At 38.0% G+C, this 14,029-nt stretch overlaps 1 protein-coding gene across 1 annotated transcript; it reads left to right on the plus strand.

Moving 5' to 3' along the window:
- Positions 1–5,645: 5,645 nt before the first annotated feature.
- LOC133641919 (YY1-associated factor 2-like) lies at positions 5,646–13,240 on the plus strand. The gene is made up of 4 exons (XM_062036039.1): positions 5,646–5,812; positions 6,086–6,211; positions 12,370–12,522; positions 12,601–13,240. The coding sequence occupies exons 1-4, from the start codon at positions 5,787–5,789 to the stop codon at positions 12,839–12,841; spliced, it is 546 nt and encodes a 181-aa protein (XP_061892023.1). The 5' UTR covers positions 5,646–5,786; the 3' UTR covers positions 12,842–13,240.
- Positions 13,241–14,029: the final 789 nt, after the last annotated feature.

The raw sequence follows: 14,029 nt of genomic DNA on the forward strand, positions 1-14,029 counted from the left end.
TGCTGCCCCCGCGACCCGACCTCGGATAAGCGGAAGAAGATGGATAGATGGATGGATAAAACTGCCCTCATATATTTCTTGGAAGTTGGAACATTTTTCATCACAGAAATTAACATCTTCAATATTAAGGTTCATCATACAAGGGGTAGTACGTTTGTATATAAAACATCATGAGTCACCATAGATTTTAAGTAGGGATGTCCGATAATGGCCTTTTGTCGATATCCGATATTCCGATATTGTCCAACTCTTAATTACCAATACCGATACATACAGTTGTGGAATTAACACATTATTATGCCTAATTTGGACAACCAGATATGGTGAAGATAAGGTCCTTTTTTTTTAAATTAATAAAATAAGATAAATAAATTAAAAACATTTTCTTGAATAAAAAAGAAAGTAAAACAATATAAAAACAGTTACATAAGAACTAGTAATTAATGCAAATGAGTAAAATTAACTGTTAAAGGTTCGTACTATTAGTGGACCAGCAGCACGCACGATCATGTGTGCTTGCGGACTGTATCCCTTGCAGACTGTATTGATATATATTGATATATAATGTAGGAACCAAAATATTAATAACAGAAAGAAACAACCATTTTGTGTGAATGAGTGTAAATGGGGCAGGGAGGTTTTTATGGTTGGTGCACTAATTGTAAGTGTATCTTGTGTTTTTATGTTGATTTAATAAAAAAATAAAAAATAAAAAAAAATAAAACGATACCGATAATTAAAAAAACGATACCGATAATTTCCGATATTACATTTTTAAAGCATTTATCAACATCTCTAATTTTAAGGATAGAGGTATTGCTTTGTTGATCTTCCATCACGATCATGTATTCCATGGGTGTCAAACTCTGGCCCGTGGGCCAAATTTGGCCTGCCGTGTAATTTCACTTGGCCCGTGAGGTGATATTAAATTAACACTAGAGCTGGCCTGCCGATTATATACAGCGGCGGTGCCGCGGTACACCGCTAATTCTCATACTTGCCAAACCTCCCGGGAGACTCCCAAATTTCAGTGACCCTCCCGAGAATGGTAACGTCCTCTTTTCGTCTAGTGCAACAAGTGCTGGCCCAGTTACATAATATGCATACCTGCCAACCCTCACGGATTTTCCGGGAGACTCCCGAAATTCAGCGCCTCTCCCGAAAACCTCCCGGGACAAATTTTCTCCCGAAAATCTCCCGAAATTCAGGCGGAGCTGGAGGCCACGCCCCCTCCAGCTCCATGCAGTGAGGACAGCCTGTTTTCACGTCCGCCTGCCCAATGACGTTATAACTGTAGAATGATCGAGGGCGAGTTCTTGGTTTCTAATGTGGGTTTATTGTTAGGCAGTTTCATTAACGTCCTCCCAGCGTGGTAACAACACACAACAACAGTAGTCACATTTTTGTCTACCGTAAAGCAGTTCGTTTGCCATAAACTGCAATGTTGTGACACTCTTAAACAGGACAATACTGCCATCTACTGTACATGCATATGTGACAATAACATCTACGGCTTTTAGAGAGTGCAGTGCACAACTGCGCACACAACAAGGAGAAGAAGCAGAAGAACGAGGAAGATACAGCCATGGCGAGGCCGACGACTAGTAAGATGAAGAAATACGCTTGTAAGTTCCAAGCCGCAGCTGCGATTGGACCTGGATAGCCTCCGGGAAGAAGTAGTGGACTACCAAGTGCTTGGCAGTGAAGATCTTCCTCAGGAAGCAAAGATTGACCGGTTTTGGGCCATGCTAGGGAGAGATGGAAGATTCCAGACTCTAGTGCATTTGATGAAAGCACTTTTGTGCGTGCCACACAGCAATGCATCATCAGAGAGGGTGTTCAGCATGGTTAGAAAAATAGTGACAGAGAATAAAACAAGGATGGACAATTCAACCCTTAACTCAACAATGAGTAGATGAGTCTTATGTGTGTGTATATGTGTAAATAAATGAACACTGAAATTCAAGTATTTCTTTTATTGATATATATATATAATAAAAAAAATATATATATATGTATATATATATGAAATACTTGACTTGGTGAATTCTAGCTGTAAATATACTCCTCCCCTCTTAACCACGCCCACAACCACGCCCCCGCCCCAACCACGCCCTTCCACCCCCCACCCCCCACCTCCCGAAATCGGAGGTCTCAAGGTTGGCAAGTATGGTGTATATTGTAGGGTCCAGGTGTGTGCCGGATAATGCACCCCCGGCGTAGAATTCACCCCCTGACGGGAGTGTTATATCAACCAAAGCCCACACTTAAAGTTTCCACGTGCAAGACTGAATCTATTTAAAAAAGTTATTTAATAAGAAGCCAAAAGTGCAAAAACAATAATGTTCGTGTTGGAGGAGTTGTGAATGAATGAAATATGAAATCCGTGCTGCAGTCGCTGCTGGGCCACAACATTAGGTACACCTGCAGACTGCAGCACGGATTTCATATTTCATTCATTCACAACTCCTCCAACACGAACATTATTGTTTTTGCACTTTTGGCTTCTTATTAAATAACTTTTTCAAATAGATTCAATCTTGCACGTGGAAACTTTAAGTGTGGGCTTTAGTTGATATAACACTCCCGTCAGGGGGTGCATTCTACGCCGGGGGTGCATTATCCGGCACAAAACCTGGACGCTACAATATACACCCCGCTACCTCCAAACCCCCCCCCCCCCCCCCCCCCACACACACACACACACACCTTGTAGCGTCCCGGAAAAGTTGCTGCTGCAAAGGGTTCTGGGTTGTTGTTCTGTTGTGTTTATGTTGTGTTACTGTGCAGATGTTCTCTGAAAATGTGTTTGTCATTCTTGTTTGGTGTGGATTCACAGTGTGGCGCATATTTCTAACAATGTTAAAGTTGCTTATACGGCCACTCTCAGTGTAAACTGTATCGCTGTTGATGAAGTGTGCGTTGCATTCACGTGTGTGTGCGTACAGGAGCCGCACATGTCTTGTGTCTGGGCCGGCACGTTGTCAGATTGGATGAAAAGCGGATGTTAAAGGCAATGCCTTTAAGGCACGCCCCCAAGACTGTGGTCCCGGCAGACTACGAGATATAATGACTGATGAACACCTTCGTTCGATAATGAAGGTTGCCTCAGCTCAAAGCCTGAACCCCGACATTAATGAACTAGCATCCAAGAAAAGATGCCAGGTATCTGTCTTGGGCACATCAGATTAGATCAGTGTGTTGCAAAATGAGCAGTTTAAAGTCCTGAATGGTTGGTTTATTCATTGTTATTTTATTTTCAAATTTATTAGCCTGTGGAAAAAGTTAATGTTGATATTCACCTCAGAAGGCTGCAAATAGAAAAGAGGCATTACATTTTTTTTTAATTGTATTCGATATGCCATCGATATGCCATTGATATTTTTTTATTATTATAGGTGAGGGCCGACATCCGGGCAACTGAGCTACATACGGGTTCTTCGAGCCATAGCAACCAGACTGGCGTTGAAAACAAACCGTTGCCATTACTCTTTAACCTGTCGATCTACGCTGATTAAACCCGTCATTCTGCCTCCAAAATGCCGAAAAACTGTGTTGTTTTTGGTTGTGCTAACCACAACTGGAAACAGGGAAAACAAAGGTCGTATTTTCTTCTGCCAAAGCGTGATAAAAGCCCACAGAGACGAGAAAAATGGCTCGCAGCTTTACACCGGGAAAACGAGGACGGTTCTCACTGGAGTCCCCCAAAGTCCCGGGTCGTGTGTTCGGATCACTTCGTTTCTGGTAAATATAAGGAACAAAAATCCACCTTCTTAACCACAACTTGGCTATACCGTCCGTGCTAATGTTGTACTTGTTGAATTTGTACCTATAACGTTCGACAGCTGAAGTTGTTGTTGTACAAAAATAACATGCGGTATATACTATATAGCAGGGGTGGGCAATTAATTTTTACCGGGGGCCGCATGAGCAACCCGAGCACTGCTGGAGGGCCACATCGACAATATTTCAATTAAATTTTGCTCAATATTATTTTTGATGTATACCGTAAGATACATAATAATTATAATAATAATAATTAATAATAATAGTAATACTTCAACATAGTGTGTGTAACAGCATTCCATGACTAATATAAATAAATTAACATTAATAATAGATGACAGTAAAATAAGCACACGTATGACTGAGGAGTCATAGTGTAACTTTGTGTGGTGTTTGAGTTGTCCGACTTTTTGTTGGCCATAAACGCACCAGTGGTTTAGTGCTATGCGTGTTGGTGACAGATGACAAGTTGCTTTTGGCCTGGTTTGTACGGCAGAAAATGACTAGTTTTTCGAGATAGAAGTGTTTTACTCATGTTTTTGGTGTAGTTATGTCCGAATATAAACAGTTTTGCTCAATAAAGTGATCGATATAATTCCTGGCCTCGAAGCATCTGGATAGACGTTACAATAATTGAACGGTGTTCAATTGAACGGTGTTGACGAACACCGTTAGGGCCGCTTGTTGTCACTGTCACTCAAAGTTGCATTGCAAAATTACATAGAATAAATATGTTTATTTTGTTTAGAATTCAGATGGGATTTGATTTGGTGCGCGGCATATATTTGCTGCGCGCAGCAGACGCTTGAGCAGTGCGCAATTGCGCAGGCACGCACCTTAGAAGGAACGTTGCATGGCAGTCCATGTCTTGTTGGAAACACGCCATTCTTCATCAACTTTTCTCTTTTTAGCGTCTCGGGTGTAAACCGTGCATCACTTGTCGCTGCATGTGCACCTTCACTCGCAGGTTACACACGGACACACGCCCATAAATAATACTTTTCAAAATAAAAGCAGCACAGTTGTATTGCGCGCACGACATAGATGTTTTTTCAACTTTATTTTGTAATTAATGATTGCAGCTGTTCACATTCACTCACAATCACGCACACGCCCACACGGAAGTAATACAAATAACGATTTTCAAAACAAAAGCAGCACTGTTGTATTGCACACTCGACATAGATACTTTTTAAAATGTATTTTGTAATTTATAATTGGCCTCACGCGGGCCGGACAGGGACGCACAAAGGGCCGGATGCGGCCCGCGGGCCGCAGAATGCCCAGGTCTGCTATATAGTCTATAGCCTGTATAGGCTGTTTTCGAAAACCGGTTTCGTTTAAATTTGCACTTAACAGTTGGGTTTTTAAAAACCAATAAACCTTAAATTTTCATGTTGCCATTTAATCAACTAAAGAACATTTTAACTCGTATCTTAACCCAGCCTCACTGGAAAGACTATTTACATAATCATACGCCATTTAGAAAAGTTTAAAATGCCGTGAAACCTCGTTAAATGCTTTTTCTGTCAATGCTGTGTTCGCTGTGAGCTGGTTTGTTTTCAACGAATTCAATATGGCGACCGGTTGCTAGGGGATTGGTAGGCGGAAGTGACGTAGGTCCGCCCTCGCCTATTATTTGAAACTCGATTTTGCGTGTCCCTATAAAGTTATATAAGCCTTGCTTGTTCAATATTCAATGCAAAACTTGATTGGGTCCCTGTTAAAAGGTTAATTTGTTCAACCTTGGCCCGCGGCTTTGTTCAGTTATAAATTTTGGCCCACTCTGTATTTGAGTTTGACACCCCTGATGTATTCGAAGCCACCTCGCCTCCATAAATCACAACGAAAGCGCCGCTCTTTAACCTGATTGGTTGAACCCTCGTCACGTGATCTTCCCCAACACGGGAGTTTCCGCCACAGCTGAGTAGTAGCGGCCAAAAGGCGATGCACTTATAACACTCATCGTTTTTAACTCCGCGGACACCAACGTGTGTATTATGGGTGACAAGAAGAGTCCCACAAGGTAAAAAAAACAAAACAACAACAACCCACGAATGAAGACGCTTCAAAAGATCATTCCCAGAAAAAAAAGAGACGGCTTCGTAAATTGATGGATCTGTTTTCACTGTTTCATGGCGGCTAGCTTGTTAGCTTGTTGGTAGCACGCGCCCTTTTTTAGTCGACTTTCTTCGGAGTTGCACTTTACAGTAAGCGATTCGTTGCGGGTTGGACTTTATTCACGAAGGCGGTGTTCATAGCGAGCTTTGCCGCTGTTTTTATTATGTTTTTTTTAAAGGCCAAAGCGGCAACTGAAGCCGCCCGCCGACGATGGCTACTGGGACTGTAGCGTCTGCACCTTCAGGAACACCGCTGAGGCGTTCAAGTGCGTGATGTGCGACGTCAGGAAAGGCACGTCAACTCGGTAAGAATGATGTTCAAGTTTTAACTTACGCGAGTATGTAGTATTATTTAGACCGTCTGGCCTGTTTTGGGTGTACAGAATGAGCGTTTGACACTTAACTTGTGGAATATCCGTCTGGGTAGTCTGACCTCATTTTTAACCCCATTACAGTGAACTCACCATGTACGTATGACGTCAAACTGTCAATGTTGTTATTGATATTAACATAGAAGAATATCTAATACAACTTTTTTGGAATAAAGCCAGGACCCAAAACATTTATTGTAGTAATTGGGAACTCCTTAAATATGAGATAGGTAAATTTATTAGAAAATATTGGAGTAATCTAGCTAAGAAAAAGCGATCTGAGGAAGAAAATTTGATTTCTATCATTACTGCATTATCCTCTATATGTCCAGATATGTCAGCAGAAGAAAAATAAAGGCTCTTAGATAGGGCTGGGCGATATGGCCTTTTTTTTTAATATCTCAATATTTTTAGGCCATATCGCGATACACAATATACATCTCAATATTTTGCCTTAGCCTTGAATTAACACTTGATACATATAATCACAGCAGTATGATGATTCTGTGTGTCTACATTCAATCAATCAATCAATGTTTATTTATATAGCCCTAAATCACAAAAGTCTTAAAGGGCTGAATGAACATTCTTCTTCATACTGCATTAATATATGCTCATTTTAAACTTTCATGCAGAGAGGGAAATCACAACTAAGTCAATTTTCCAAAACTGTATTTATTAAACAGTTATTAAGCAGTGGCACAAACATTCATGTCATTTCAAAACAAAATGCAAGATTGTCGAGACATTTTAAAACAAGCTATTAGTGCACTTTTGTGAATGATGTCACTAAGATGACAAATCAAAGCAACACTAAATTAAAGTGCACTTTTTGTACAGAACGCCACTACAATAGTTTAAAACAAATAAAGTGCACTTCTGTGCATGATGTCACACAAGATATTTGAGACACTTGTGATTTAGGGCTATATAAATAAACATTGATTGATTGATATTTGAATAACTGTCAAATAAAAATGAGCTGCATAATAGGAAATCAAATAGTGTATGTCCTTCGCTATGTGGTAGGTTCCTGCGGACGTTAACTCCTTATATCGTGGACTATTTTTTCATACGGTGTTGATGTGGAAATGGTTGCCTCGGCATTTTGTTGATGTGGCACCGAACGGAGATGTTGACATTCGAAGTTTCAAACACTCTTCATTCTCTAGCGGGTGACTTTTCAAATGATGCTACATATTAGCAGTAATGCTACTTTTTGTAGCAACGCTTTCACCCCAAACTTGACAAATTACGGTTGTCTGTTCGACATATTCCCACTTGAAGCCAAACCACCGCCAGAAGATGGACCCCATGCTGTTTTTCTTAGGAATGAATTCTTCCTTCAATTGTTACCAGATTCGCACCTTCTTACTCTCGTATTACCACTCGCACCACAGCTAACTTTAGCCATGCTGCTACCTCTCTGCTCAGCAAGGGCGTATACGTATGTGACGTATGTAAGAAGGTGCACTTGTTTAAGTCTCTGTGAGAAGGAGAGACAAGAAAGAGTGAGAAACGCCTGTAGTGTAATGCCTGCAGCTAAAAGCAACTGTGTGAGAACGTATACTCAAATATCACGATATAGTCATTTTCTATATCGCACAGAGACAAACCCGCTATATCGATATATCGCCCAGCCCTACTCTTAGACATATAAGAATATCTAATACAACTTTTTTGGAATAAAGCTAAGACCCAAAACATTTATTGTAGTAATTGGGAACTCCTTAAATATGAGCTAGGTAAATTTATTAGAAAATATTGGGAGTAATCTAGCTAAGAAAAAGCAATCTGAGGAAGAAAATGTGATTTATATCATTACTGCATTATCCTCTATATGTCCAGATATGTCAGCAGAAGAAAAAGAAAGGTTCTTAGAAAGCCAAAATAAATTACACAAGAAACAATGGTTGGAGGGAGGTGAACAAAATTCTGCGTATTTCTTTTGTTTAGAAAAATCGCAGGCTCAAATTAACACCATTGATCAACTGAAAATAAACAATATGGTTTGCAATGATGCAAAACAGATTGCAAATTGTTCTCAATTTTACAAAAAAATCATACAATGGTAAATACTGTGAAAGTGATGCTGTTTCATTTATAGATGCACAGCTGACCAATAATTCTATGACCATCCAATCTGTCTCAAGGAAGTAGTGAAATCAATTAATAGCTTAGAAAATAACAAATCTCCTGTAGTGGATGGTATTACATCTGAATTCTAAAAAACTATTTTCAGAAGAGCTATCTTCATTCTTACTAGAAGTGTTTTGTGAAAGTATCGATACAGGTGTCCTTCCTCCAACTTTAACATAACACAAGGCCTCATTACCCTTATACCCAAACCAAATAAATATTTGCTAATCATTGATAATTGAAGTCCAATTAGCCTTCTAAACAATGACTATAAGATTGTAGCTATTAGTTTTGCTAAACGCTTAAAACTGGTTCTGGATGACAAAATTGATGAGACACAGTCAGAATTTATGAGAGGGAGGCACATATCGAATAATATCAGGCTTGTACTTGACATACTGGATTACCCAGAAATCATTAATGATGGAAGCTTCCTTCTTTTCTTGGACTTCTACAAAGCTTTTGACTCGATCGAACATGAATTTATCTTCAAGACACTTGACAAATTTGGCTTCGGCAATTTTTTCCGCAAAACAATCAAGACTTTGTACTGAAATGGTAATAGCTCAATAAAGTTAAAAACTGGTACATCTCCAAGGCTCGAATTAAAAAAACGTGTTATACGGCAAGGTTGTCCAATTTCTCCATATCTATTTTTTTTAGCCACCCAATTGTTATCTGTTCATATAAAACTAGTCATTTAAAGGGGATCTCTATATTAGACAGAGAAATAACTATCAGCCAACTGGCTGATGCCACAACACTCTTTTTGAAGGACTCTTCTCAAATTCCTCTCGCCTTGAATGTGATTCATGCATTCTCTTTGACTTCTGGTCTCCATTTAAATGTGAATAAGTGGGAATTGATGGCTGTAAAGAGATGTGAAATGCTGTCTATATGTAAAATTCCAATTTAGGAGAGTATTAATTACCTAGGAATACTTATTACTAAAAATCTGAGTTTTTTTCTCACCTACGAAATACTTCATTTGGAACAATAAAGACGTATGTTACAAAAGGAAATCTCTTTTCCTCAACAATTGGTTGAAGAATAGTATTATTTTAGTGAGTCAGCTTTTCAATAAGGAAGGTAAACTTTTTAATTACCAAGAATTTCTCAACCATTTTAAGGTCCCTGTGACTCCCAAACAATTTGCCATTGTTTTTGATGCCATTCTATCAGGTGTTGTTATGTTGTACAGGGCTTACTCATTTCCTCTTTCTGCTGTAACAATTGTGAATGATCTACTTGACACTCCTGCAGGGAAACTTTGTTTTAATCAGAAAAATAACAGGAAAAATCCTTAGCTTATTCCAAAATAATTATGTGTCTGTCTCCTATGTAATTGCGCTCTGGAATAATGTTGTGAATGACATCTGCTGGGTCAAAACATGGTCCCTTCCAAACAGGTATTTACTTACAAACAAAGTCAAAGAGATTTCTTTCAAAATCATTCATGGTTATTACCCTGTAAATACTGCAATGGTTAAATACAAGCATTGATGTTACCTGCACCTTGTGTAACATGCATCCAGAGACTGTTTACCACCTGTTTTGGACTTGTGAAAGCACTCAATCACTATGGCAGGACATCTGTCGTTTCATCCTGGACAATATTCATGACAAATTTGTGCTTTGTTTTAAAGATGTGCTATTTGGATTTACACAGTATGAGAAAACAATTGAAAACAAATTTTACTTTTGCAACCTCATTAAACTATTGACTAAGTTTTATATTCATAAATGTAAGTTTCTCAATATCCGACCTGCTTTTTGTGCATTTAAAAAAGAATTGGCACTTTACTTTAAAACGCTTTCTACCTCTAACAACCAAAAAGCTGTGAAAACTATGATGTTGTACTCCAAATTTGGATTATTTACGGAACTTGTGTGAGCCTATGGCTTTACACTTTGTTACATATATATATTTTGTATTCTATTTTACTTGCTTTGAGTTTACAACCCCCTGGTGTTTTTTTGTACTGTTTCTGTACATGTTTTGATCATTATTATTTCTTTGCTTATATGTAAATGTTGCATATTATAAATAAAGGTTTATAAAATAAAATAAAAATAACATATAAGAATACTTTGGTCCATAAATAGGTTTTATTTGGGGGTGTCTTGTAAACACACTGGTGTGCTTCCTCTAGAAAAGCAGCCATGTTTCCATAGCAACAGTATGTGGCTTGTTGTCACAGTTGGCTTGCTTCCTGCATCTTTTATGGTTTGCAGTTTTGTTCATTTTAGAATCAAAAACAAGTGCAGTTTTGAATATGCAGTATGTATATCCAGTAAACAAACACGTGTGCACTTTTTCATTCATCACTCACTGTTATATTTATACTTCTTATAAACCAGTTATAACCTCATCCCAGTGAGTGCAGGTCTACAGTATATACTGCCTGCACACATTACTTGCAATCAGATCCAGTACAAAATCTCTATCAAAAACAAAGGGGAACTGCATTGTTTTGGAATTTTGCCTATCACTCACAATCTTTATGTAACACAAGCGCGCATGTGTTTTTATTTTTGCACTCTAAATAAATGCAAGCAAAAGTCAACTTACTGATGGCCACCAGAGTACCATTCCAATCTTGTAACATCGCAAACTTTTAATGCATGAAATATCAATCAGGCATATGGCTATTGAATGATACCCTTATGGAAATCATGTGATGGCTACTGCACTGTATGTGGACTTTCATAAAAACTGCTGCACTTTATATACATCTGCACTTTAAATGAAGCTGCTAAAATACTGTAACTTGACCGCCCACTGATTTGTAACACACATACCCTTTGTGTATTGTACTTGTATTATAAATTGTTTATCATTATGTAATTTCAATATTGTTGGGCATTTTTAATCCTGTGTAATTTAATTGTGGATGTTAGATGCACCATAAAAGGACTACAGACGGAAATTAGCATGGTGCTAAATCTGGTGCAGTTATTTCTTAATGTAACTGCACATTGTCCTTCAAATAAACAAATGCAAACAAATCCAATGGAGCCTATAAGAGTCGCTCTATTTTGCCTATGAAGCGCTTAAAAAAACATCCAAAAACTTCCATCCACATTTTTTATACACTATAAATATATATGTAATAGAGTGACAGGCACATTCATAACATGTAATATTTACGTATTTTGCTAATTTTAAGCATACAGCGACACATTAATTTCACAAACGCTTTTTCCTTCAACATTACTGATTACTACTCACTGCAAACTTGATGAAAGCCAACAAACATAATAAAACATCACTTACTGTACAACGTCTGCTGTCATTAGGATCCCAACTGTTAGGATGTTGATATAATTCCGTTTAGATGAATGACTCAATCCTCATGACGAAAAAAGGGGGATGAAACCAAGCGTCTTTTCGTGTCTTTCTTGCAATTACCTGGTCTAAATTGGCTGTCAAATTTGATGAATTTGTCGGATTATGTCCTCACCCTTCCATTATCAAGGTGAGAGACATTATTTATGATCTAGAATAAACGTACACAAGCTCGGGCGAGAAAGCAGCTCACCAGCTCATGATGTCAATGCAGCAGCTTAAAGGAGTTACCTCACGGTGACAATGCGCCACTAAAAAAATAATATCGCTAATTGGTTAATATTCAGGTAAAAAAAAATGTGAATGGAGTATTGTTGGCGCTTTTTGGATGGTTATTTATTGGGTTTTATGGTCGGAATAGACACAATGATGTCATGACTTAATGGTTCCCATTCACTCCATTGTAAGCTGACTTATGTACAAGTTAAGATACATTTAAAAAAAGTGTGTTTTTATCTCATAAGGATTGTGAAATATAGGCAAAATTCCCCAAATAATGCAGTTTGCCTTTAACTCACTCTCAGGGAAGTATTCATTTTAAATGTTGGCGCATTGAATCCGCTCTAGCATTTAAGCCTAACTATAACCTTCATGTGTCTTTTAGGAAACCACGGCCTGTTTCTCAACTTGTTGTACAGCAAGTAAATCAGCAATTTGCACCACCCGCGCAAATTAAAAAGGAGAAGAAAGAAAAATCAGAGCGAGACAAGAGCGATAAAGATCCTTCGCTGAGGAAGAAAAGCTTAAAAAAGATGAGGTGTGTGTGTGTCAGCTACTAAATAGTTGTTGGTCTCTTGTCTTGTCACATAAGCGTTTTGGTGCCTCTACTATCCAGGCCGAGGTTGAAAAACGTGGACAGGAGCAGCGCCCAGCATCTGGAGGTCACAGTCGGCGATCTAACAGTAATAATCACAGACTTTAAGGAGAAAGCCCGACCTGCGTCGACTTCAACAAACGCCACCTCGGCGGAACTGCACAGTCAAAATGGCTCGAGCTCCGACAACACTGAACGAGGGGTTTCCCGATGCTCTTCGCCGCGGGGGGACGGCTCATCGGTCAGCGGAGACACTCACTAAATCCTCAGGACATCCCCTAACATGGCACAACACATTTTTTCTAAACTCTTGACAGCCTCAAACCGGAGATCAACGTGCATGTTTTATAATGAGTTACTCTTATGTTAGAATTGCCTTCCATGTTAGGTTGTTTTTGTCACTGCCTTCTCATAACGACGATCAATTGAGAGATAAACTGAGCAAACGGACAAGTAGCATTAAAGTCTTGCACGATGCAATGTAAAGTTTATATCATATTGTAGTTTATTCTAAAATTGTGTTATTTGCACTTGAGGGGCATCTTTTATTTTGTGTCCCAATGTCCCATCTGTTTGTCATTATTAGTTCATTACAACATTTTGTCTTTGTTTTAGCTTCTCATGTCCTTGGCTGCAATACCTATAAAAATATGGAACAGTATACTTTTTCACTCTGTAATTCAGCATGATTTAATCATTGTTTATATTGTAAAATCCTAAAAATATAAAGAAAAATAATGTATTTTAGGTAAAAAGTAAGTGAAAATATCTGTCCATGAATCTAGTTAATGTTACTTGATAAGACATCCTCAATTTAGATGTGTCTATTTATAAGATAGAAATGAGAATTTTATTCTGAAAACATGCATTATTAAAAATAAAATTGTCAAACTAAGCATCCTTGGATGTTGCAGAATCCTTAAAACGTGGTGAAACCCAAAATATCTTATTTGAATAGTTATTTACTCCATTGTAACATTTTTAAACTAGAATAGACAAAATATAATTATTCATGCTAGAATTAGGATGTTGTAAAGCCAATGTCTAAAAATATGTATATAGCTCTTAAAACTAAAGACATTTTTAGAAAAAAAAAGTAAAATCTTGGCATGTGGCAAATGTGCAGTGTATACATCAGGGGTCACCAACCTTTTTGAAAGCAAGAGCTACTTCTTGGGTAGTGATTAATGCGAAGGGCTACCAGTTTGATACACACTTAAATAAATTGCCAGAAATAGCCAATTTGCTCAATTTACCTTTAACTCTATGTTATTATTAATAATTAATGATATTTACACTTAATTGAACGGTTTAAAAGAGGAGAAAACATGAAAAAAAAGACAATTAAATTTTGAAACATAGTTTATCTTCAATTTCGACTCTTTAAAATTCAACCGAAAAAAAGAAGAGAAAAACTAGCTAATTCGAATCTCTTTGAAAAAATTTAAAA

This window comes from Entelurus aequoreus, linkage group LG24 (genome assembly GCF_033978785.1).
Source record: "Entelurus aequoreus isolate RoL-2023_Sb linkage group LG24, RoL_Eaeq_v1.1, whole genome shotgun sequence".
NCBI classification, from domain to species: Eukaryota; Metazoa; Chordata; class Actinopteri; order Syngnathiformes; family Syngnathidae; genus Entelurus; species Entelurus aequoreus.